Genomic DNA, 26,678 nt, shown 5'->3' on the forward strand with positions numbered 1-26,678 from the left:
TGCAAAAGGGAAATTTACTCTGAGAAACACTGACTCCCAACAGGGCACTGAGGCAGGCTGTCTTCTAAAATGAACAGTGATTAATAAAGCTTTGCTTGTCTCAGTCATGTGCCAGTCTGTCTCCTCATGCCCCGCAACCGCCCAGCAATAGCGCAGTTCCAGGTCCCTTTTGCAGAATGGCTGCTCACCATCTTTGGCTTTTCCTAGTTTGATGGCCAGGTTCTAAAGCCTTACGGGTACGGGTACTGGTCGGCTGTAGTGGAGGGCAGGCTCCCGAGGCCTCACACAGTCCCTGGGAACTTGGGTCTCCCCCACTTCTCCTTTATACACACCCTCAGATGATAAGCCTTTACAAGAGCAAAGCCCTGTCACCATCCCTTGTAGCCTGTTACAAGCTGGAACTGAGCGCAGAATGGGTACACAGGGGTCAGCATAGTGGTTGGTATGGTTTGAAGTGTGGAGCCAGGGGAACTGGCCCCTGTGAGGCCACCTGGAATTTTACCTTCTCCCCTTATCAATTAGGGGGTCTGACATGCTTCTCTACTGGTCAAGAGCTAGCTTGCTTTCCTCTCACTTTTCATACTCAGTCCCCAACTCTCCCCCTTCCTTATCCATCCTCCATTGCCTAAGATTCACTAGCCTTTCCAACTGTCAGTCAAGGCATCATCCTGTTCCCCTCATCTCCACTCAGTGCCCTCCCAGTGTCTCTGACTCAGGTCCCTTCTTGCATCCCACAGCCACTGTCCTATAGATCAGCCACCTACCTCCAGGTTGTCAGTGCTTTCCTAACATGTACAACATATCACCTTGTTCCCAGGTTCCAAACCAACCCTGTCCTCCACAAAACTGGTCTATCTCCTTAGCTACAGTCTTGCCCCAGTCCACTCCTGGCACGACCTTGCTCATGGATACCCTCTTGAATCAGAAAATAATCAAAAATAGTTTCCAAACAGGCCCTCCTGTTTCCAGGCCCCATGCCTTTACACTAATGTTCTCTCCCCAGTCTCTGAATCCCTGGTGAATTCTCACTGTTCCAAATCCCAACTAAGGGACCTCCTTCCTAGCCAGCCTCAATACTGTGTGGAAATCCCCGTTTGGAGGGCTGCCCTCCCACTAGATCTGGGATTCTTCCAAAGCAAAAGCCATGTGTGCTCATCTGCGAGCTCACTGCGAGCTGATGAATGGTTCAAAGCCCAAGGCGGGGGCCACCTCCCCAACTTCCGCTCTGCGGCTTTCCCATTACCCCGTGTCAGCTGTGCGTCTCGCGTTCTCTCTCTACCTCCTCCACGTCCTGGGCGTGTCTTCGAGTTCCCTAGTCAGCCTCTCTTCCTCTAGAACTGCCCCCAGCTCCTTTCTCACTTCCTTTCTCAAGGCGGGCCCTGAACCGACACCGCCCCTTTCGTACAGTTCCGGAAACTCTACCTTCTGGCGGTTGGTTCTCGTTCAGCTTCTCCCGCCACCCACGATCAAAACTGAGAATCGAAACTGCGCTGGGTCCATGCAGCGGGAGTCTGTATCCGCCCGTTCTTCTGGGTCCCAGCAGGACCCCGCGCTGCCCCACGCGCCCACCATGCCTCCCCCGGACCCCCTCTCCGAAAGCCGTGAGCCCAGTGCGGACCACAGCCCCACAGAGGTACCTGCTGGGTTTGGGGAGATGGGGTTTTAGGCTTTGTTAACTTGCTAAAGGGAGAGGACTTGGCCAAGTACACAGAGGGACGACCAGACCTTAGGATCCTGACCCTTTTGGCTCAAAGCAGGAGTAGGGGAGAGTCGGAAAGGGGACCAGGATGAATTAGGGGAGCCCCGCGCCATTCTCCATTGAGCAGTGGCACCTGGACCGACTCTCCCCACGCGCTGGCGACTTGCCTCTTTGCCCCTTCCTGCTTTGACAAAGGCCCCAGGGCAATAGCCTTATCGCCTCCGCCTGGAGCTTGGCTCTTGACGGGGAAGAGGGGGGGAGGCATGATGGCAAAAACAATACCTAAGTACTAGATCAGAATGGGAAATTGGCCCGGACAAGAGAGGTGAATCAGTTAAGGCCTCGCAGTTCTTGTGGGGGTTTTTTTCTCCAGGAAGCCTTCCAGATCCCTCTCCTGGAACATCCTGCCGGCCCAACCCCATTCCCAAGGAGGTTTAATTAGGTTTTTCTCTTAGAAGATTTGCCTTACTTTTCTGAGCAAACTCCCAGCCTCCCATCCCCAAAAGGAACTACTTAGATCACTTGCTCTATGTCCTTCCAGGCCCCTTTGAAAGCACAAATAACACTAATAGCAGTAATTTGTATTATTTGCGTAATTAAAACTGGGAATAATGCTGCTTAACATTACTAATTAACACTTATGAAAACTTCTCTTGGGCCATGTACAGTGTTAAGCACTTTTTCTGCATTTTTAAAAATTGTGATAAAATATACGCAACATAAGATTTGCCATTTTAAGCCTGACCTGTGGTGGCGCAGTGGATAAAAGCATCAACTTGGAACACTGAGGTCACCGGTTTGAAACCCTGCACTTGCCTGGTCAAGGCACATATGGGAGTTGATGCTTTCTGCTCCTCCCCCCCTTTCTCTCTCTCTCTCTCCTCTCTAAAATGAATAAATTAAACAAAACAACAAAAAAAAGATTTGCCATTTTAACCATTTATAATGTACTGTTCAGTTTCATTAGGCCCATACACAACGTTCTGTAATGCTCACCACCATCTATTTTTAGTTTTTTCATCACCCCAAGCAGAAACTGTACCCTTTAAGCAATAGCTCCATATTCTCCCTTTCTTCCAGCCCCTTGTAATCTCTAATCTACTTTCTCTCTGTGAATTTGCCTACTTTAGATATTTCGTTTAAGTGGAATCATACATTTGTCCTTTTCTCTCTGATTTAGTTCATTTAGCATAATGTCCTTCCATTTTAATGCTGAATAATATTTCATTGCATGTACTACATTTTGTTTCTCCATTAATGGACAGTTAGGTTGTTTCCACCATTGGCTGTTATGAGTAGTGAGTGTGCTGCTATGAATGTGGGTATATAAGTATCTGTTTGGGTCAGTGTTTTCAGTTCTTTTGGGCACGTATCTAGGAGTGGAATTGTCGGATCCTATGGTAGTTCTATGTTTACTTCATATAAGGTTTATGTGTTTCCTGTCTCCTTTCTAAACTGAGTTCCATGATGGTAGGGATGAATGTGTCTTATGTATGTATACATGTATCTCAGCTCCTGGTACTCTGTCTAATGGGGAAGGAGATGCTCAATAAATTGTGGAATTAGAATGGGAAGGCCTAAGTAAATGGGAAATTGGGGATCTGATAAGCCTGGGTTTTGCCTCATCCAGTGACTTTCTGGAATGGAATATGAAATCCCATTCCGTCCTCCAGCCATTGGGGCAGGTGTCGGGTGGTGGGGATGGGGGTTGAGGAGAGTAACTCTTGGGACTTCAGGCCTTACCCCTCCCCTCTGGTCCCCCAGCAAGCCACGGAGGAGTTTCAGTTCCTGCGCTGCCAAAGCTGCCAGGCAGAAGCCAAGAACCCTAAGCTGCTGCTTTGCCTGCACACGCTGTGCTCAGCATGCCTGGAGGCCACGGGCATGCAGTGCCCTGTCTGCCAGGCGCCTGGGCCCTCGGGTACTGATGCGCCTGTCCTGGATAACATCTTCTTTGAGAGTCTGCAGCGGCGCCTATCGGTGTACCGGCAGATCGTGGACGCTCAGGCCGTTTGCACCCGCTGCAAAGAGTTGGCAGACTCCTGGTGCTTCGAATGTGAGCAGCTCCTCTGCACCAAGTGCTTCGAGGCGCACCAGTGGTTCCTGAAGCACGAAGCCCGGCCTCTGGCCGAACTCCGCAGCCAGTCGGTGGGAGAGTTCCTGGAAGGCACGCGCAAATCCAACAACATCTTCTGCTTCAACCCCAACCACCGCAACCCTACACTGACTAGGTGAGCCAGCGGGCTGGGCTGGGTTGAGTGGCGCATCCAAGAGCCAGGTGGAGAGAAGGTGAGTGGGGAGCAGCGATCCAAAGTCCAAAAGCTGAGAAGGTAGGGCAAGGAGCTTCTAGGGTCTTTTTGGAACTCCAAGCAGCATCTGTAGCATTGCACCCACAAATTACGCCATGCCACACTTGTGGATTGTAATAGTTTACAGTTTTCCCCTGTACTAAATAATACGGCAGAATTATCTTTGCATCCTAGTCAATCATTCCTTTAGGATAAATTTTTAGAAATGCCATTGCTGGGTTAAAGGGGTATGAGCATTTGACATTTTGGTACCTATTAGCAAACTGCTGTTCTGAAAGTCTTACCCTGGAATTTTATGTACGTGCTGCCGTGGGATCTCAGTATAGCTGGACCCTAGGATGAGATAGATGAAGGTAGTTTGCATCTGAAAAGTCAAAACTGTAATAACACTGCTGTCTGGGAATGTGTGTATGGAAAAAAAATCAACTCCAGTTATTATTATTATTATTATTATTTTTTTTTTTTTTTTCATTTTTCTGAAGCTGGAAACAGGGAGAGACAGTCAGACAGACTCCCGCATGCGCCCGACCGGGATCCACCCGGCACGCCCACCATGGGGCAACACTCTGCCCACCAGGGGGCGATGCTCTGCCCATCCTGGGCGTCGCCATGTTGCGACCAGAGCCACTCTAGCGCCTGAGGCAGAGGCCACAGAGCCATCCCCAGCGCCCGGGCCATCTTTGCTCCAATGGAGCCTTGGCTGCGGGAGGGGAAGAGAGAGACAGAGAGGAAAGCGCGGCGGAGGGGTGGAGAAGCAAATGGGCGCTTCTCCTGTGTGCCCTGGCCGGGAATCGAACCCGGGTCCTCCGCACGCTAGGCCGACGCTCTACCGCTGAGCCAACCGGCCAGGGCTTCCAGTTATTATTTTTATTAAACAGCACACTTTCAATTCCTTTTTTGATAAATGATGTATTTCTATGGTTCAAAAATTACAAACAAAAGGTACATAGAGGGTAAAGTGTCTATTCCTCTCTCTAATCTTCATAATTCCCCCCACTTTTCCCTCCCCCATCCAGGTATCCATTGCCGCTAGTTTGAATGTTTCTAGAGTTTTCTTTATGAATTTATGCACAGATAGGAATATATAGTTTTTTGAGGTTTTATTTATTACCCTGTTTAGCCAGACCAGGCGGTGGCGCAGTGGATAGAGCGTCGGACTGGGATGCAGAGGACCCAGGTTCGAGACCCCGAGGTCGCCAGCTTGAGCGTTGGCTCATCTGGTTTGAGCAAGAGCCCACCAGCTTGGACCCAATGTCACTGGCTCCAGCAAGGGGTTGCTCGGTCTGCTGGAGGCCCACGGTCAAGGCACATATGAGAGAGCAATGAACAGCTAAGGTGTTGCAATGCGCAATGAAAAACTAATGATTGATGCTTCTCATCTCTCTCTGTTCCTGTCTGTCTGCCCTGTCTATCTCTGACTCACTCTCTGTCTCTGTAAAAAATAAATAAATAAATTTTTTATTACCCTGTTTAGCCAAAAAGGTAGCATACATATGTGAAATTTGGGACACCCTCCCCCAGTAGATTGTTTGTGTATTGTGTGCTTGTTCTTGGTGATGGGAAGGTGTTGTATGCCCGTGGGAGACGTGCCAAGAACCATGTACCAGGTGCTTCAGCGGAGTGTGGCTCTCTTCCTGGTAGGAGGTTTACCATGGCCATAACAACTGCCTTTCCCTGTACCCATTCCTCAACAGTGGATATTATTGTTTGAATTTAGATTTCTTTGTTTATTTATAAGGATGAGGTTCAGCAGCTTTTCATAAGGTTTACTTACCATTGTTTCTTTCTTCATTTGTGAATTGCCTATTTAGGTCCTTTGCATTCCACCCGCCCCCGAGGAATTAATCTTTTTAATTTGTAAGAGCCTGTTACAGTGCAAATACATTCCTCCTACAACACAAGGTACCCATGTTTAATTTTAGTTTTATATACTCCTATCCATCAGGCTCTTTCTATATGGTGTCTGGCTTTGATTATCCTAGGAAAGATTTTTTTTCCCCATGCCAATGTTAAAAATATTTTCTTATACTCTATTTTAATAATGTCATAGTTAAATCTTCAATCTGGATAGTGTTTAATTTTGTGTGTGAGTAGGAACCTTCATTTTGCTTTTCTCTCCAAATGGAAAGCCAGATCTCTCAACTTTTCATTGAGAGATTTTAATCGTTTTGTGTACTAAATGCCCACAGAGTCATGAGTATGTTTGTAAATCTCTGTTCTGTGCCAATGATCTGACTATTCCTATACTAATCCTTACTGCTATACGGATTTCTGTAGCTTTTTTTACTTACTTTTTATTGATTGATTTCAGAGAGACAGACAGAGGAAGGGAGGACAGAAAACTTTCCTTTGTTGTTCTGCTTAAGTTGTGCATTCATTGGTTGCTTCCACAGGCAATCTTGGTGTTTTGCGATGATGCTCTTACCAAGGGAGCTAACCCCTCAGGCCTGTAGCTTTATTTTGATAGGGCAAGTTCCCATTTTTGAAAAATAATTTTATTTTCTTTTGCTTTGTTTGTTTGTTTTTTCTTTGCTCTTAAGCAGTTTTAGAACTTATATATTTATTGGGATTTTGATGAAAATTTCAGTAAATCAGGAGAATTGGCCTTATCTCTGGTTATATCTTTCGGGTTTTATAGTTTTAATCACCTATGTCTTGAACTTTTTGAAAAAGAATTTACTGATTGATTTGAGACAGAGAGAGAGAGAGAAACATTGATTTGTTGTTCCACTTATTCATTCAGTGGTTGATTATTGGATGTACCCTGACTGGGGATCAAACCTTGATATATGGGGAGCATGTTCTAACCCACTGAGATACCTGGCCAGGGCTCAGACTCTTTTATTCTTGTAGGTTTTCCAATGGATTCTTTTGGACTTTTTATGTAAATATATCATCTACAAATAGTATAAAACCGTCTTTCTTTCCAGTATTTATATACATTACTTTGTGGCTTTTTGTTTCATTGGCCAGAACAGTATTGCGTAATAGTGGTTAGAAAAAGCAATTTTATCTTCTTCCTACAGTTCATGAAAAAATTATGTTTTCTTGTTCCCTCCTGACCAGAAGGTGGCACAGTGGATAGAGTGTCAGACTGGGATGCAGAGGACCCAGGTTCAAAACCCCAAGATCTCCGGCTTGAGCATGGGCTCCTCTGGTTTGAGCAAAGCTCACCAGCTTGAACCCAAGGTTGCTGGCTTGAACTCGGTCTTCTGTAGTTCCCCCCCCTACCCCCAGGTCAAGGCACATATGAGAAAGCAATCAGTGAACAACTAAGGTGTCGCAAAGAAGAATTGATGCTTCTCATCTCTCTCCCTTCCTGTCTGTCTGTCCTTGTCTCTCTCTCTCTCAAAAAAACGAAAAGAAAAAGAAAGTTGCCTTCCCATTTCTTGTTTACTAAGAATGTTTTTTGTTATTTTGTATTATTTTTAACAAATAGAAATATTTGTTAAACACTCAGGAATGAGTGTTCTTTTCAACTTTGTGAAGGTTTCCTTTCACCTTTTAGTCTGATGAATTATAGTAATAGATTTTTTTGTGTTGAAGTATTTTTTAATTCTCAGGGAGAAATCCCTATTTGGTAGTGATATACTATTATTATTTTAATTCATTGCTAGATTCCATTTATAACATTTTTTGAAAAGATTTTATTTATTCATTTTAGAGAGGGGGGAGAGAGAGAGAGATGGGAGGAGGAGCAAGAAGCATTAGCTCCCATATGTGCCTTGACCAGCAAGCCCTGGGTTTTGAACTGGCGACATCAGCATTCCAGGTCAATGCTTTATCCACTGCGCCACCACAGGTCAGGCTATAACTTTTTATTTAGGTTATTATCTAACCTAATATTTGTAGATGTGATCAAACTATTATTTCTTATTCTTTTTCTGCTCTAAAATCTTTTAAAGAACATAAGCGATCAAGGCTTATACAGTGTGTCGGTAAAATCATGGTGCACTTTTGACCAGTCACAGGAAAGCAACGAAAGAAGATAGAAATGTGAAATTTGCACCAAATAAAAGGAAAACCCTCCCAATTTCTGTAGGATGATATGGCAGCATGTGCGCATGCGCAGATGATGGCGTAACACCGTGTATACAGTGGAGCAGCCCACGGCTATGCCAGTCGAAATGTGGACAGTACAGAGGAAAGTTCAGTGTGGTCTGTGGTTCGCTAAATTCGAATCCGTGACCAAAGTGCAGCATGAACGTGTTTATAACGAAGCGCCACTACATAGGAATAACATTAATCGGTGGAATAAGCAGTTGAAGGAAACCGGCAGTTTGGTGGAGAAACCCCGTTCTGGTAGGCCATCAGTCAGAGACAAGTCTGTAGAGGCTATATGGGATAGCTACCTAAGGAGCCCTAAAAAATCTGTGCGTGAGCCCACATCGAACTACACTGAATAGATATGAAACTGGGAGAGTTTTCCTTTTATTTGGTGCAGATTTTACATTTCTGTTGTCTTTTATTGCTTTCCTGTGACCGGTCAAAAGTGCACCATGACTTTACGGACACACTGTAGAAGTTGCTTGAAAAACTCTTTGAGACTGGTGCCTTTTTGGAAGAGTAGATTATTTCCCACAGTATTGGTCTGCTTTGGATCTTCACTCAGATTCCCAGTAACATTTTCCAGTTCATTCTGAGTTATCTTTCATAATTTAAAAGTATCTTCTATACCTGTAATCATATTTACTTTCTTATTTCTAGTATATATTTGTGGTTATTTCAGTGATCTTTTCAAAGTACTAGGTACTGGCTTTATATTCCTTATTGATATTGATGTTTTGTTTTGTTTTGTTTTAAGAGAGAGACAGACAGGAAAGGAGAGGCAATGAGAGGCATCAACTTGCTGTTGCAGCACCTTAGTTGTTCATTGATTGATTCTCATATGTGCCTTGACTAGGGGGCTCCAGCTGAGCCAGTGACCCCTTGCTCAAGCCAGTGACCTTGGGCTTCAAGCCAGCAACTTTTGGGCTCAAGCCAGTGACCATGAGGTCATGTCTATGATCCCACACACAAGCCAATGACCCCGCACTCAAAGTGGTGAGCCCATGTTGAAGCCAGCAACCTCAAGGCTTCAAACCTGGGTCTTCAGCATGCCAGGCCAATGCTCTATCCACAGGCTTATTGTTTTGTTTCAAGTAGCTTGTAATGTTTGGATTCTGTATTTGATGTTAATTTCTACAGTCTGTTCACATATTATATGAGTTCTATATCTGAGACTATATTAATGTTTTTATTGGGGCCTAGCATATTCCTTGAGCTAGTATATTCCTAGGACTTAAAAAAATGTGTATTCTTTATAGGGTACATACATACACCGACATATGTATATGCACATACTATATCACATATATCTGTTTTTACTCTTGTTTAAAATATTTTAAAAGATTTTATTTATTGATTTTAGAGAGGAGAGGGAAGGCAGTGGGAGAGGTCTGGGAAGCACGAACTCGTAGTAGTTGCTTCTCGTATGTGCCTTGACCAGGCAAGCCTGGGGTTTCCAACCAGTGACCTTAGTGTTCCAGGTCAACGCTTTATCCACTGTGCCCCCACAGGTCAGGCAATTGTTTAAATTTTTTTAGCAAACATATTGAACAATATTTGTATGAATGTACATTTATTGAGCATAGATTATCACTAGTCTCCCAGATATGATCAAGCCTTTAGCATACTTTTTCTTCTCTCCTTTTTCCTCTTCCCAGATTTAGTAGAAATGACATGAAATTTTAGTTCTAGATTATTACCAAAATTTTATACCTTTTTTCTTCTAAACACCCCTATTTAACAGTTATTAAGTGTCATGATCACATTATAACTTGCTTATTATTCATCTCTTAGGTTTTAATTGTTTTCATTGCTCACAATAATTATTCCTATAGTATATCTTCCAATTTCTTCAGTTATTTAATGTGATTAGTTTCCCATTTTGCTGCATTACTTCAAGTAAGTTTTTGTTTGGAAATATTTATTTTCAGAGGTCTTACGTATCTTATCTTGCATGTCCTTTTGCTGTCCCATCAAGGAAAGTTCAGGTAGTGTAAAACTCTGGGGTCACCATCACCATACCTTCTTCTTGGAATATGTAAACATGGCTTCAGAAGTTTCTGGCCCCCAAGTGTTGCAGATGAGAAATTCAGTTATTGTCTAATTATTTTTTCCTTTGTGAGTAATCAGTTTTTGTATGCTAAGAATTTCATATATTTTTAATTTTTAAAAAATATTTTATTTATTGGTTTTAGAGAGAGGAGTGAGAAAGAAGGAAGGAAAGGTGAAGGGAAGGAGTGGGAAGCATCAACTCTTAGTTGCTTCTCACATGTGCTTTGACTAGAGAAGCCCTGGGTTTCAAACCGGTGACCTCAGGGTTCCAGGTCAGTGCTTTATCCACTGTGCCACCACAAGCCAAGCTAATTATTTTCATTTTGCTTAAAATGATTGATCAGGCTATATCAGATATAGGTCTTTTATTTTTCTTCAGTGCTCCTTTATGACATTGTTGATTTGAAAATTCAAGTCTTCAACTCAAAGATGTTGTCTTCTGCTTTTTTATATATTGACTCCCCTTCATTTGCTTATTTTTTTCCTTTTTCAAACTATTGTTGTATGGATATTGGAACTCCAAGTGCACCTCTTACATCTTTTATCTTTTCCTTAATTCTGTTATTTTGCTATTTTTTCTTTCAGGTTCTCAGAGAGCTCCTTGAATTAATTTTCTAATTTACTCTTTTTTTTTAAGTTTATTTATTTTAGAGGGAGAGAGAAAAAAAACATTGATTTGTTGTTCCTCTTATTTATGCATTCATTGTATGTGCCCTGGCAGGGACCAAACCCCCAACCTTTGTGCTTTGGAATGACACTAACCCAGTGGTCCCCAACCCCCCAGCCGTGGACCGGTACTGGTCTGTGGGCCATTTGGTACTGGCCCGCAGAGAAAGAATAAATAACTTACATTATTTCTGTTTTATTTATATTTAAGTCTGAACGATGTTTTATTTTTAAAAAATGACCAGATTCCCTCTGTTACATCCATCTAAGACTCACTCTTGACACTTGTCTTGGTCACATGATACATTTATCCGTCCCACCCTAAAGGCCGGTCCATGAAAATATTTTCTGACATTAAACTGGTCCGTGGCCCAAAAAAGGTTGGGGACCACTGCTCTAACCAACCAAGCCATCAGGCCAAGGTCAACTCTTTTTATTTTTTAGGAGACCCGTTTCTACTATTTACTACTTATGATGAGTTTTGTTTTTTCTTTTTTTTTTTTTTTTTTAATTTTTTTTTTAATTTTTATTTTATTTATTCATTTTTAGAGAGGAGAGTGAGAGAGACAGAGAGGGATAGAGAGGAGAGACAGAAACAGAGAGAAGGGGGGAGGAGCTGGAAGCATCAACTCCCATATGTGCCTTGACCAGGCAAGCCCAGGGTTTCGATCCGGCGACCTCAGCATTTCCAGGTCGACGCTTTATCCACTGCGCCACCACAGGTCAGGCCGAGTTTTGTTTTTTCTAACAGTCATGCTTTTTTTATTGCCAAAAAAGTTTCGTGTTCTCAGTGTTTTCTTGTCACTCTGTTCTTGTTTTCTCTATGTCGTGTGTTCCTTAATCTCCCTGGAAAATAAACAAATTTAGAATTCTTAGATGTTTTATGTTTCCTCTGTTACCCCCCCTTTTTTAAAAGTATGGGCCTAGAATTAGTTTAGGCTCCATTTGGGTTGCTGATTCTCTTTCTAGATCCCATTGGCTCTGTGATGTGTGCACTCATGTCCACGTTGGCATCTAGATTGTACAGTGTTAGCTGATATGGGCAGGCAGTGGTTATAAACCACAGTTTCCACCTCACACCCCTACAGCAAGGAGGGTGGGGCCCCTTTCCCAGATAGTAGTGGCTACCTCTAGTGTGAGGGTCAGGGGTAGATTTCTCTGCAGGTACAATGGGCAAGGCTGGTTTAGCCAGCAAGACCCAGAAGCATGGCAGTTAGGCTTAAAAAATTTGACCCTGTTGCTTAAAAATCAGGCAAACAATTCACCTTGTTTCATAACTTATCAGTGCTTACTGGAAAAACTCATGTTGTTTTTTATTTTTTTGCATAAAACCTTGGTACCAGAAATAACCCTCAACACTCTCCAGTAAAAAGTCACTCAATTTGTTGACACTGAGCTGATTAGGACATGTTGAAGAACACCAGAGTTGGTCTTAAACTGGGGTCATTGGCATTTGATCACCCTTTTGGGGGACCCATTCTTTCAGCCCACCTTCCTCCTGGGTGACTGGCCCTCTGTGAGTGAGATCCCAGTGTCTGGTGAAGGAACAAGACCTGTAGTTAGCAGTCAAGGCTACAGGGTGTTGTAAGGGAGCTGTTAGTCTCTCTGCTTTAATAGGTCTCTTATCACACTGCCCTGTAGCTCACATACTTCCTTGCCAGGGGTCCCTATCTGATGTGTTTGCTCAAGGAAGAAGGCAGGCATAAAGACAGTTGATCTCAGAAGAGTCAACCTGCCAAGCCTGTTTTCTGGGAAAGGCAGCTTCCAAGTGGATGTCCGCATAGCCTGGCAAGGAAGGAAGGAGAAAGGGCAGGGGCGGGGCAGAGCAGGCAAAAGCCATGTTGCCTCTGCTGCATTTCAGGAACTGTAGGAAAAGGTGGGCCATGAAAGTGGGGACTACAGGAGTGGGCTGGGTCAGGCAGACAGGCTTGAAGCAGTTAGGAGATCAGGACTCTGTCTTGCAACTTCTAGGATGGAGAGTGTTCCCAGCTTGCTTCTTTCTCGTGCAATTTACTCTTGATTTACCAGTGGATGTCCTATAGAACACAGTGTGTGTGGCACCCTGTGGGGGCTCTGTTGGAAACCCACTGTTGGGTGTAAAGGCACAGTGGAAAGATGGGTCCCCTCTGCACTGTCCTGCTGTGATTGAAGAGGGTGAGTTTGGGAACAGGGAGACCCGTATTTGCATCTTTGGCTGCATGCTAATTTGTATTTCACTTCATTCCATAAAGAATTTGAGTAGACTTTCCACCATGCTTTTGGGTATATGTGCCCAAGAGAAACTGAAGCAAAGAGTCTTGACCAGGGCAAAGGGAGCCCCACTGGGAGTCGGAAGCCATGGTATGGGTGGGGCTGAAGCCTTCAAGTGGGTAGAGATGAAAGGGTGGGGAGAAGGCCAGGGCCTGTCTGACCTAGAAGTCAAGGTGACTTCCAGCCTTCTCATCATGTGTGATGAGGACACTGGGGAGTGCCTTCCTAGCCAAAATTAATATGGGTCTAGAATGCAGGATGAGCTGAGACCCATCTCTGGGTATAATATCCTGAAGCTTGACCAGATAGGGTGAGGGAATTAACCAGGTCTATCAAAGCTTATAGCCAAAAAGAGCCTGAATTATAGTTGAGCAGAGAAAACAAAAGACTTGATTAATAAAGTCTAGAGGTGTGATGGGATCATGAACTGATAAAAGAGCTCCCAAGACCAGAAGTTGGAATAATCAGTAGCAGGTTAGGAAGAGGCACGCCAGGCAGCCAAGGGATGGTTCTGGGGCAGAAGTAGATACCATGCAGTGGCAAAGCTCATGGCAAGGAAGGGGAAGGCTGCTGGATGAAGAAGAAATGGAAAATGGTGGCCCCACTTAGGGCCAGGGCTGGGGGAGGAAAGCTTGGTGCCAAGGGAGTAAACTAGAAGGAGCTCCCTTGCCCTCTGGAAAGTCTGCATCCTCAGTGTCTGGCTGGCCTCCTCATCTTGGCCCTTCCTGGTGCCCACCTGTGAAGTTAACCGTCTGTGAAGTTATCAGTACATTTTCATTTTATTTGGGAATAAAATTGGTGAGCTCCCTGGGATTGAAGGCTGGCCTGCCAGGAGGTAGGGCACAATCAAATGACCTGTTGTCAAGTTTTTCTGTGATTCACCCAGGAAACTTGGTTTCAGAGCCAGGGGCAACTGCTTTTCCTTCCATGGGGTGAGGTTGGAGAAGCTCAAAGATAGATTTGGCTGAATCATATGTGGGTGAAAGAAATTTTCCCCCTCCTGGTGCCCTTTTATGTCTTGTAGAGAAAAGCAAGGAATTTGAAGTAACCCAAGCCAAGATCAAGGTTGGAGTTAGATCCCTGTCTCAGTTCTCCTGAAGCCTGATCTTTGCTTTCTCTAGCTATAAAGAGTGGGCTTTGCTGCTCAGGGTTGTGGAGGCCTTAGACATTTTAGAAGAATTTTTAACAGTGAGACTGGAAATTAGCAAGCTTTTATTACTGCTTCCTAGATCATAAGATTAAAGTTCCTGGAATCACATCCATCTACCTGTCCATCTAGCCACAGAACAAATCATGTATTGAGCACTTATTTCATGTCCGGCACTGTGCTCACTGTTTCTGGGAGAATAGGAATCCCTGCCTCTGACATCTGAGTCTGGAGGGTTTCTGTGGGTGCGCACAGCCCTGTGCTCTGTGTCAGGGACCTGCACGTATCAGAAGACATGGTTGAATAAAGTACTAGGGCAGTTTTAAGGAGGGGAAAATTGTGTTTGGGAGTGTAAAGCCAGAAGCCAAGGCCAGGGCCACCATCACAGCAGCCTCCTGGCCCATGCAGGTTCGCATTGGATTCGGACAGTCAGTAAAGAAACAACGGAGCCAAAAACTGATGGGCCATAGTCTTTAATCCTAGCTTGCACCCGGCAGGCAAGTAAAAACACACACTGGGCTCCAAAACCCACTCACATTCAGTGCTCACAAAGCTACTGACTTATCCGAGTTTCCTAGAATCAAAGGTTTCTAGCTCACCAGACTTATTTACCACTGTTCCCCATCTCCTTCCTTCACCAGCGTCAAAATGCACAAATTGGCTTCTCACTCAACACTCCGCCATCTTGGCTGCTTCTCCTGGCCACATGGCCTCTTTCTGCTCTCTGCTCTGCTCCCTCTGCTCTCTCATGCTAATCATCCCAGGCACCAAGAGAGCAAACTCTCGTTCTGCCCCCATTTTATATTGTAGCTTCACAACCTCTAATCCAATATACAAAATAGGGAAGTCTCTAATACAAAGTCACTTCTCTGAGGCATGATTGGATTGTGCCACCCCACATCAAAAAGGGTAGGAAAGGCTTAATCCCAAAACCAAGCCCCAGGCTACAAGGATTCTCAACACACATTAATATCACCTGGGCGATGGCCTCTTCATGGGCAGCACCGTCTTTAACAAAGTGAGCATAATATATTTTATCTGCCCAACGGAGGATCAGGGAAAAGAGTTGACTTTTTCTTTGAGAAGAGGGGAGATTGTGAGACAGACTCCCACATGCATTCCTACCAAGATCCACCCAGCAACCCCAGTCTGGGGCCAGTGCTCAAATCAGCAGAGCTCCAAGGAGCTATCATCAGCACCTGGGGCCAACACTTGAACCAATCAAGCCACTACTGCAGTGGTTCTCAAATTTTTTAAGTCGGGGCGCATTTAAAATCCTACAAATAATTGTAGGTGCACTATATACAAATTTCTGAGAAATATGTTATAATAATTAAGTCAGATATTTTTTTTTTTTTTTTTTTTTTTGCATTTTTCTGAAGCTGGAAACAGGGAGAGACAGTCAGACAGACTCCCGCATGCGCCCGACCAGGATCCACCCGGCACGCCCACCAGGGGGCGATGCTCTGCCCATCCTGGGCGTCGCCATGTTGCGACCCTCCTGGGTGTCGCCATGTTGCTACCAGAGCCACTCTAGCGCCTGAGGCAGAGGCCACAGAGCCATCCCCAGCGCCCGGGCCATCTTTGCTCCAATGGAGCCTTGGCTGCGGGAGGGGAAGAGAGAGACAGAGAGGAAGGCGCGGCGGAGGGGTGGAGAAGCAAATGGGCGCTTCTCCTATGTGCCCTGGCTGGGAATCGAACCCGGGTCCTCCGCACGCTAGGCCGACGCTCTACCGCTGAGCCAACCGGCCAGGGCAATTAAGTCAGATATTAAAGAAAAAATATAAAGTCCAAGCGTGCTTTTATGGTAATTAAACGAAATAAATACAACAAAATTAAATTTACTCTGACATTTAAAAACATTTATATGTTACATTTTTTGAGTTATGCTTTTTAGAATTCGTAAAAAAGAGGTTAAAAAATAAAAAAAAAAAAAAAAAAGTTATCTTTTTATATATATAGATACATTCTTAGTAAGATTTAGTAAATTCGGCAGGTCCCGGCACGAATGTGTTAAGTTTTTTCATTCTGTGTTTATGAGAAACATGAGCCTGATGTGTCCTAGTGATTTCTTCAATGTTTGGGCATATATTTGAAAGGCAAACTCTCATTTCCTTGTCAATACATTGAAGAATTCCTCTCTTTTTACTCTTAATTGTGTTGAGGGTAGAAAATCATAATTCACATAAAAAGGATGTTGAAAATTGTAAAATGTTCAAAGCTTTTTTAGATATTGTCACATATTCTTCTTTTATAGAAATCCAAAAGGCTTCAAGAGACAATTCCTTATGTTTAATCATCAATCCACAATTAGTGGATATAGCTGCCAGTTCTTCTTCTTCTGTTAATGTTAAACCAAAATCACTTGAAGCTTCCATGAATGGGTTTCTAATCCAATTATGTTGTTCAGTGTTAAGTGATGGAAAATGCTATAAATTAAATTTTGCCCATCAACCTTCAAGTCCTGTTTTATTTACACTTAACTTTTGCTCACTTCTAGAATCGGGTTCTTTAATATCATGCTTCTTTTTGAGAAATCTATTCATTTTATTTGGGTGTATTTATCTAAAAATAATATAATGATGTGTTAATAAATATAATAATGATATGTTAACAAAAAGAGCAGTATTTTAGTAATGAAATGGTATAATAGAGTAACTATATTTATTTTTATATCTGGGCACATGCCACAAACCAGTGCAGCTAGTAATTCCAGGTCCCAAGTGGGAATGGTACAGAATTAGGAATATATGCAGAATTAAGAAAATACGGGCTTGGGAGGGCCCTGTAATTGCTGCTGGCAAGAACAAAGCGCACCCCAAAACTGCATCTTGCTTTATTTATAGAGCAAAGTGAGGCCATTAGCAGATCTTAACACCAAACAAAGGATAGAAGAAACTTGCCTCCAGTCTTTCTGGGGAATATGGGGGGTAGTGTAAACAATCCAGCACCACAGCTTGACAGCCTTTTGCAACCTAATCAGGCAGGTGAGGTGGGGGGTTGGGCAGACTGTCAGTTTACAGCCAATTCCCCACACCTCTGTCCCCCAAAAATCTAAACTCCAAAAACCCTGCTGGTTTTTTGGTCCCCAATAGGCACACGTTTCCCTGGAATACCATAGGGCGCACCTGGAAATCTTCTAGGGTGCACCAGTGCGCCCTGGAGCACACTTTGAAAACTACTGCCCTAGTGGCTGAGGGAGGAAAGGGGGAAAAAAGAGGAAGAGGGTGGAGGAATAAGTAGATGGTCACTTCTCCTGTATGCCCTCACTGGGGATTGAACCTGGAACATCCATATGCCAGGCCTGTGCTCTATCCACTGAGCCAAATAGCCAGGGCAAGAGTTGACATTTGAGCTGTACCTTGACCTTGGAGGTTTGTGCGTTTCACCTAAAAAAAATGTATAAGTTACAAATTTTTAGTTAGTGGCTTAAGCAAAACATGAAGTGAATGACTTAAGTTAGACCTTGGGTCTCACCTTATTAGATATTGAAATTGTGTTACCAGGACCAATTTTCCTTCGATTTCTTGTGATCTGGCTTCCCTCCAGATCAGCTCCATCTCCCTCTCAGCTGCCAAATGATTGCAGCAGCTCCAACAGTTAGACATCCTGATCCTCAAGTCCAATGTCAGAGAGCCAGAATCGTTTCCCTCATGGGCCAAGAATGGGTTGTGTGGGCTCTCTAAAGGGGAAGTCCAGTTCTGTGCGGTACAAAAAGAGAAAGAAGTGTGTCCTTCATGTGTCTTGGGCAAACATCTGGCAACCACTGCAAGTGAAAGCCAAGCAGAGAAGTGATTCCAGAAACCGAAGTGCGGGAACTGTCAGCGAACAGCCTTAAGTGAGGTTCCTGCCATTTTGGTGACTGGAAGCTCCCCTTTTCCAGTGTGTTCAGAGAATGGGCTGTCTGACTGAGGTCTACTTCTCGTTAACACCACAGATCACTTTCCTATCTTTTGAAATATTTTTCTTGTGCTGTCCACACCCTCCACACCCTATTGAGGAGAGAGCGGCTCTCCTTGTATAAATGAGGCGAGAGGCCAGAGCTTTAGTGAGAGCTGACCTAGACAGGAATGCCCGCCCACCTGACTGCAGCCATGCTCCTTGCCTCCTCTGCTGCCGCTGGCCCCTGCACCCAGGCACTCGACTAACAAATGGGGCTGAGGTTTGCAGAGAAAGAATTCAATAAATCACTTGTCTAGAACTCAAAGTATATTTTCCCTGAGAATTAGATTAAAAGGAAGCATGCTATTTAAGCAGTGTTAAAATTTAATTGTCATCGACTTGAATGGAAGGAAAAGGAACTGAAGTAAAACTGGATCTGCTAAGCCTCAAAGAAATATTTCTTTATCCTAAAATATTTTCCTAAAGGATCTCTTTTAAGATTATGCAAAACAATTACTAAGACATTAAGGGGTGGCAGTCATTATAGCTTGCTTTTAATGAAAGTCTTCCATTTTAGACAGTAGGGCCTGAGCCCCTGCTGTGAGAGGTCAGGATGGTCCCCTCCCATGAAGCTAGTCTTGGTTCCATGCCACAGTCACTCCAATGGACCAGCACTAGTCCTTTCACTTTGACATCATTTTTCATGGATTTTTTAAAATTTTGATTCAGCTCTTGGTCAGGTGGATGTCCTCAATGAGCAATTTTCTTTCAGAAGGATGTTTGTGTTCTGAACTCCTAGGGCCTCTCAGTGTTGTGAATGTCTGTTGGTTGCTTTTATAGCTGAATGACATCTTGGCTGGGTATAATAATATACCTGGGTCATGCCCTTTCTTTTAGAACTTTGCAGACCAGGCTGCATTGTCTTCCAACATCAAGTGTTCATGCAGAGAGGTCCAAGGTCCAACTTACTTGCTTTTTCTGTCTTGATGCCTAAAGATTATTTTTTATTCTCAAAGTTTATTAACTTAACCAAGCTATTTTGGTGTTGAATGGTTTGTATCAAATTATTCTGGAACCTGGCCTGCTCTTCCAGTATAAAAATTTTGTTTATTTCAGTGAAATTTTCCTATGTCACTCCTCCTCTCCTTCTAATTTTCCTTTTCTTGCTCTATGACCCTTTGTATTGACAGTTTTTAATTTATTATTTTAGAGGGGTTTTTTCAGGTTAACTAATCTTAACAGTATTAATTACAATTGTGGAGAAACTTATTTAATGACTGTTGAATGAGTAACAAAGATCACAGTATGCATTCAAAGCTACATAAAATCACTATATATCCATTTTTATAAAAAGTACTTGAGAATATCAAAACTGGTTGTGTCACATAGGATTCACTGCCTGTTTCTATCTCACCAGGTTCTATTAACATTTAATTTTTAACTCTAGTCACTCTGCCGCAATCAGGGCCATTCTAGCGCCTGAGGCAGAGGCCACAGAGCCATCCTCAGTGCCTGGGCCAACTTTGCTCCAGTGGAGCCTTGGCTGCGGGAGGGGAAGAGAAAGACAGACAGGAAGGAGAGGGGGAGGGGTGAAGAAGCAGATGGGCGCTTCTCCTGTGTGCCCTGGCCGGGAATCAAACCCGGGACTCCTGCACGCCAGGCCGACGCTCTACCACTGAGCCAACTGGCCAGGGCCTGCTTTGAGAATCTTGATCATCACTGTACTTGTCTATGTGGTCTTGGCTCTAGTGACCTTTGAATTGTGGGTAGTGCCATTCACTGCCATGGGGGGGGCAGGGCACCTGCAATGCAGTGCACCTGCTACCTACTAAATGAGTGATGTGGCCCGTTAGAACATTGTATACCGTTCATATGCCAGCCTGTGTCTTGGGAGCAGGGACCCCTGTAAGAGAGTGGGAAAGGAGAAGCACAAACTTGCTTGTCTTCAGTTTTGGGTGTGGGGGTAGCATGAGACAGAAAGAGTGTGAAATAGACAAGGCTTCTGCTCACCTTCCCTTGCTGCTTCTCTTAACTAGTTTCTTTCTAGTGTCTTTAGTATCTTCCTCTCTAATCCCTCAGGTTCTTCCCCCATCTCAGCCACCTTCTTCTCAACCAAGGAATGGTTGCCATAGGGCTAATGCTTGTGCTCCCTGGGAGTGTCCCAGGATCTACAATTACCCATCTCTTCTCCTGGCTCCAGAAGTCTTGTTTCCTCCACTGGGTCACCCAGGAGATAGCAGGAAAGCAGTCTGATTAAATGCATTTGTACTACTGTGTAAGTGACTGGTGGGTCCCTTTAAATGCCCTCTAGCTAATTACTTGAGTTTTCAAAGGAGGCTGCTCCTTTTGCTACTCCACCAAGGTGGAAGATCCCCCTAGTCGGCTCTTGTAGGGGTTGGGTAGGGGGAGGTAGAGTGGAGTGGAGAGCTTTTCAGTTGCGTTTGGGAAGCCAGGCCCTTCCCTGGTGTCCTGCTTGGGGAGTGACTGGCCCTATTTTCATAGGGTTTTTGCTTCCTGCATTTCTGAGGTACCCTATATTCTAGAACAGCAGAATTGGCATGCCGCTCTGGTCTCAGCAGGAGGTATGGCTGGAGTGGGGTGGCTTGACCAGACTGGGAAGGGGGCAGCCCAGAGACCACACTTGGTGCTGACATTTCCTTACTGCCTGAGGTCAAGAGGCTCACCCAATAGTGGGGCTACCCATGTGTATATGTGTAATTAGTGCCCCCTCTTCTTTGATGGTTCTAGAACATCTAGTATATACCTGGCACCATGCTGATCATTTCACATATAACAGCCCAAATTTGTCCTTGCAACAGACTAAGAGAGGCATCCTTATCCCCATTTTATAGAAGGGCAAATGGAGATGCAGAAACAGAAAGTAATTTCCTCTAGGCCTCATGGCCAAAAATCAGAAGAGCTCAGATTCAGGTCCGAGTCTCACACCCTTTCTGCTGTCAGACAGCCTCCGGCATGACAGTTCAGACAGAAGCCGCTTTAGGATGGGAAGATTGAAGGCCCTGGCTGGTTGGATAAGTGGTAGAGCGCTGGATATCTGGGTTCAATTCCCGGTCAGAGCATACAGGAGAAGTGCCCATTTGCTTCTCCACCCCCCCCCCCATGTCCCTCCCTCTGTCATTGCTCTCTTTCTCTCTTCTCCTCCTGTACCCATTGCTCAATTAGAGTGAGTTGGCTCTGGGCACTGAGGATAGCTCCAAGGCCTCCCTCCACCTCAGGCGCTAAGAAGAGCTTGGTTGCTAAGCAATGGAGCAATGCCCAAATGGGCAGAGCATCACCCCTAGTGGGCTTGCCAGGTGGATCCCCGTTGGGGCACATGTGGGAGTCTGTCTCTATGTCTCCCCTCCTCTCACTGAATAAAAAAAAAGGATGGGAAGATTGAGAACCTGGGAAACATGGGGCTCCCAGTAAAATATTAACAGCGTAGTCAATTCATTGAATAGGCATAAAGTGTTAAGTGAAACAGCCCATTTTGGGGAAAAAGAGGAAGAGCTTTGTGGGTAATTCCTATATGGAATGGTCTTCAAGGGTTCAACATCGACTCCTGTTTGAAATCCAAATTCCTCTGCTTGAAATTGATTAGAAACTTCTAGAAAATCTAAATAGGGTGGGAAGAGGCTGGGAAAAAAAGAGAGGTAACTCTCCTCTCCATATAGACTTTCCTTTCCTTCAGGCTGTCTCTGTAATTATCTAAAACAAGTGAACAACATGTATGTCCCATAATCTGCTTTTCTTATAGGAAGTCATGAATATCTTTATGAAAAATAGACAGTGTTGAGTTTTTCGGTGGTTTTTGCATCTGTTGATTGTGTGATTTCTTCCATTTCTGTTGTGGTTATAAAAGTCTTTACTGTTATGAGAATAGTCAACTGTGGTATCTCTATGGGATATTTCCGTATTTAACTTGGAGTTGTCAGAAATGTATCTTGGCGTATGTATGGAGCAAAGCTCTAACTTGATTCCCCCCACCCCCACCCCAGCCACTTTTCCCAATTCCAATCGTTGAAAACCCTCTTAATGTCCGTTAGATTGGTATGCTTTCTTTATTATATAAAATATACATTCTTACAGATGGATACCAGGGCCCATTTCAGGACTATCTGGTCTGTTCTGCTTACACTTCTATTGAGTCTTAGGCTAGCACCACACTGTTTTAATAATGGGAATTCTGTAACATGTTATCTGGCAAAGAAAACTCCTCTTCCTTACAATGATTTTTTTCAGAGGTTTCTTTACCTGTTCGATCTGTTTACTCCATCCTGTGAAATTTAGAATCAGTTGGTTAAGTTTTGAAATCTCATTCATACTCTAATTGCTTTAAACCTTTATGTGAACTTGAGGAGAATTAATATTAAAATATTTAGCCTCTCTAATCTGGACCTTGATACACTTTTCTGGTTTTTTTAGATTTTCTCTCTCGGTAGGTGTTTTTGTCCTTTTTCTCCATATTTTAAGTCCTTCTTATTTCCTATTAGGATTATGTCTAAGTTTTTTTTTTTTTAATTTGTTTGTTCTTAGCACTTTAAACATTGCTGTTGTGAATGGGAGCATGGAGATTTTTTTTTCATTTGCTTTGCTGGGATAGAATTATGCTCTTCTCTTACTTCTAGAATAATCTAGCCACCTTGCTGAGAAGCTCTTTATTAACTCCGTGGTGTTTTGGTTCCTTCCTTTGAGTATTCCAGGAGCAAATGACCATCTTAGCTTTCCAGAACTACTCCTCTCTCCACTGGTTAAGACCGCGGTGTTGGCATAATGCTCCCTGTGAGCTGGTGTATACCTCCCTGCTGGCTCCCCCAAAACGCTGAGAATGCAGTAGGTGAATCAGGGTAAAGGAATCCTAGCCAAGAAGGTCATTGCTAGTCCTAGGACAGCCCCGTAATGGTCAGTCCAGTGCAGGGTCTACACTTCAGTTTTATCAGAAAGCTGGTGGCTTTTGAACTAAGAGGGTTTGATGGAGGCTAACTAACTTACAAAGGACTGAATGTCAGTTGTCTATCCAGAGGGGAGGCCCTATTCAGGGCTGAAGGGGCCTAGAAATAGAACCCAGCAGAGACTAGAGTCAACCAGGTTTTTGTTTGTTTGTTTGTTTTAATTTTCCATTGATTTGAGAGGGAGAGAGGACGGAAGGGGGAGAGAGGTGAGAGAAAGCATGAACTTGTTATTTCATTTAGTTATGCACTCATTGGTTGCTTCTTATATGTGCTCTGACCCAGGATCAAGCTTGGCACACTGGGCAGTGCTCTACCACTTGGCCAGGGCTGACCCAGAAACCCTTGTTCTCCTTCCAGCCAGGCCACCTGAGGTGTGCCCCTCCTTGGCTTGGAACACACTTTCTAAGGAAAGGGAGCTGACTTCAGACTCAGCCCCTTTCCTATAGGTCCAAACAGAAAAATGACAGCTGCTCTAGTTCGTAGTCCTTTATTTCTATATCCTGTAAAGTTGCCCGATTTATTAGTATTCCATTCTTTAATTAATTAATTATTCTTTTAGTGAGCAAGAGAGAGACAGGAAGGGAGAGAGACAAGAAGCATCCACCCACAGTTGCGTCACCTTAGTTATTCATTGATTGCTTTCTCATATGTGCCTTGACTGGGAGGCTCCAGCCAAACCAGTGATCTCTTGCTCAAGCCTTTGGGCTTAAGCCAGTGACCATGGGGTCATGTCTCTGATCCCATGCTCAAGCCATGCTCAAGTTAGTGACTCTGGGATTTCAAACCTGAGTCCTGCATTCCAGGCCGATGCTCTATCCACTGTGCTCTATTCAGGCTTGTTCTTTAATTTAAAAACAGGTACTATATTCACAAGGCTCAAACATGAAAGCAATCTAAAAGGCAAACAGTGAAGTATCTCCCTCCACATCTACCCAGCCCCCTCCATAACTACTTTTATTATGTATCCTTCAGAGATTTCTTTATCAAATATAATTAAATATGAATATATTCTTCTTTTTCTCCTCACTTACACAAAAGGTAACATCCTGTACAGAATATCCAGAATATTTGGCATATAGCACGTCTGCACTTTGATTTTTTTTTACTTAAAAATACACACCATAATACATGTATTGAACACTTATTACCTGCTAGTTACTGTTCTAACCTTTTATATAAATTAACTCATTTAATACTCCTGATCATCCTAATTTTACTTCTTGTTCATTTTCTGTACCTTTAAAATAAGCATAATAATAGTTCCTACCCCATAGGATTTTAGGAGGGTTAAATGAGTTAAAATTTGGTATGTTTATGATTCTGCCTGATACATAGTAAATGCTATGGAATTGTGTGCTAGCTTAAGTCTGTTAAATAAAAATACACACATTCTTTGATCTAGCAATACTTTTTTTGGAATCTATTTCATAGAAGCAAAAGCATCCAGACATTAGGCTACATAAAGCATTGTCCATATTGGCCAAAAAAGAAAAAGATAAAAAAGAAAGAAAAGGAAAAAAAATACATAAACAGGAAATTGCTGTAATATCAGTTAACAGGACAATGACAGTCAGTTGTGGTCCATCTGGAATGTAATGAACTATGAAAGAAAATACATTAGATCTATACTTAAAAGACCTATATTTCATTCAATGTCCTGAATGAAAATTAAATTAAAGGAGGAAGTTACAAAGTAATGGTATAACATCTCATTTAAAAAAAGTTTTTTTAAATTGATTTTAATGCGAGAAAGAGGAAGGCATCGATTTGTTGTTCCACTTATTTATGCATTCATTCACTGATTCTTGTATGGGCCCTGACCCAGGATGGAACCTGCACCTTTGGCCTATCAGGACGATGCTCTACCAACTGAGTTACCCAGCCAGGGGTCTTTGATCTCATTTTTTAAAATACAGGCATCAACAACCCCCCTCAATTTATCTGAGCCATTATTAGAACCTCTGAATGTCTCAGTTTTTCCACTTGTGTAATGAGGATCACAATCATTCTCCCTTACCTGGCTCTAGGGAGGATGAAGTGGGATGAAATGTATGAAGTCCTTAGACTCCTGCCAGCAGCTGCATAGGCTGGATATCTGTGGTAGGCAGCTTGAGTGGAGAACGGTGTGGAAGGATGTACCCAGCATGCCACCATGGTCACCTGGTTACCTCCGATGTAGGGAAAGGAAATTTAAAAGTGGTGGGAAGAGATAATTGGTTTTAAATATGTGTACACACACACGCACACACACACACACATCTTTGCATTGTTTTATGGAGGTTAGCCATTGTTACTTTAGTAACTCTTTTATATTCTAATGCTTCACTGGTAGTTTGGATACTGTCACCATAACCACAAACACTGAATTGGGGAAAGTACAAACCTGGAAACATACCATGATTCAAAGTTTTGTGATTTTTAAAAAAAATGTTTTCCATTGATTTGAGAGAGAGAGCGAGAAGAAAGGAGGGAGGGAGAAGGGGAGAGAGGGAGAAAGAGAGAGTAGCAACAATTCATTGCTCCACTTAGGTGTGCACTCATGGGTTATGTGCCCTGATCCTGTGACCTCGGTGCACCGGGATCACGCTCTAGCCACCTAACAACCCAGCCAGGGCCAATGTTTTGTCTTTTTTTTTTTTTTTTTTTTTTTACAGAGACAGAGAGAGAGTGAGAGAGAGGGATAGACAGGGACAGACAGACAGGAATAGTGAGAGATGAGAAGCATCAATCATTAGTTTTTTGTTGTGACACCTTAGTTGTTCATTGATTGCTTTCTCATATGTGCCTTGACTGTGGGGCTACAGCAGACTGAGTGACCCCTTGCTCGAGCCAGAGACCCTGGGTCCAAGCTGGTGAGCTTTGCTCAAGCCAGATGAGCCCGCGCTCAAGCTGGCGACCACGGGGTCTCGAACCTGGGTCCTCCGCATCCCAGTCTGACTATCCACTGTGCCACCACCTGGTCAGGCAGTTTTGTCATTTTTTTAAAAGAGGAATTTAATAAAAACTTAGAGGAGGAAAAAAGCAGGAGAGCCCTCAATCAGTGCTGCCTCGTTCATCCACAGCATCTACTGCCGAGGCTGCTCTAAGCCGCTGTGCTGCTCTTGTGCGCTCCTGGATACCAGCCACACGGACCTCAAGTGCGACATCAGCACAGAGATCCAGCAGCGGCAGGAGGAACTGGACGCCATGACGCAGGCACTACAGGAGCAGGACCACGCCTTCGGTGAGGTGCAGGCGCAGATGCGTTCAGCCAGCTGTCAGCTGGGGCGCATGCGCACCAACGTGGAGGAGCTGATCCGCGAGAGCGTGCGCCAGCTAATAACACACGTACAGGCACAAGAGACAGAGCTGCTGGAGGCGGTGAATGCGCAGTACCAGCGCGACTACAGGAAAATCGCTGGCCATTTAAGCCACCTGGACTCGGTGCTACAGCGCATCCGCCTGGGCAGCACCCTTGTGCAGAGGATGAAGCGCTACGCCTCCGACCAGGAGGTGCTGGACTTGCATAGCTTCCTGCGTGAGGCGCTGTGCAGCCTGCGCCAGGAAGAGCCCCAGGGTCTGCAGGCTGCCGTGCGCACCGACAGCTTCGACGAATTTAAGGTGCGCTTGCAGGACCTTGTCTCTTGCATCACCCGTGGGACAGGTAAGCACCCAAGCCACCCTCATGGCTAGCCTGT

General features: G+C 44.0%; 1 protein-coding gene across 4 annotated transcripts in view; it reads left to right on the forward strand.

The window, feature by feature from the left end:
• The first annotated feature begins 1,396 nt into the window (after positions 1 to 1,396).
• PML (PML nuclear body scaffold) overlaps positions 1,397 to 26,678 on the forward strand; it is a 49,337-nt gene continuing 24,055 nt past the window's right edge. For 3 of the 4 annotated variants that reach the window (XM_066278123.1, XM_066278121.1, XM_066278124.1), the window contains exons 1-3: positions 1,397 to 1,633; positions 3,464 to 3,927; positions 26,064 to 26,644. In XM_066278123.1, coding sequence (XP_066134220.1) covers positions 1,499 to 1,633; positions 3,464 to 3,927; positions 26,064 to 26,644 — 1,180 coding nt within the window. In that variant the 5' untranslated portion in view covers positions 1,397 to 1,498. The remainder of the gene's footprint in view (positions 1,634 to 3,463; positions 3,928 to 26,063; positions 26,645 to 26,678) is intronic. The other variant, XM_066278122.1, reaches the window with a different exon arrangement.

This window comes from Saccopteryx bilineata, chromosome 4, assembly GCF_036850765.1.
Source record: "Saccopteryx bilineata isolate mSacBil1 chromosome 4, mSacBil1_pri_phased_curated, whole genome shotgun sequence".
NCBI classification, from domain to species: domain Eukaryota; kingdom Metazoa; phylum Chordata; class Mammalia; order Chiroptera; family Emballonuridae; genus Saccopteryx; species Saccopteryx bilineata.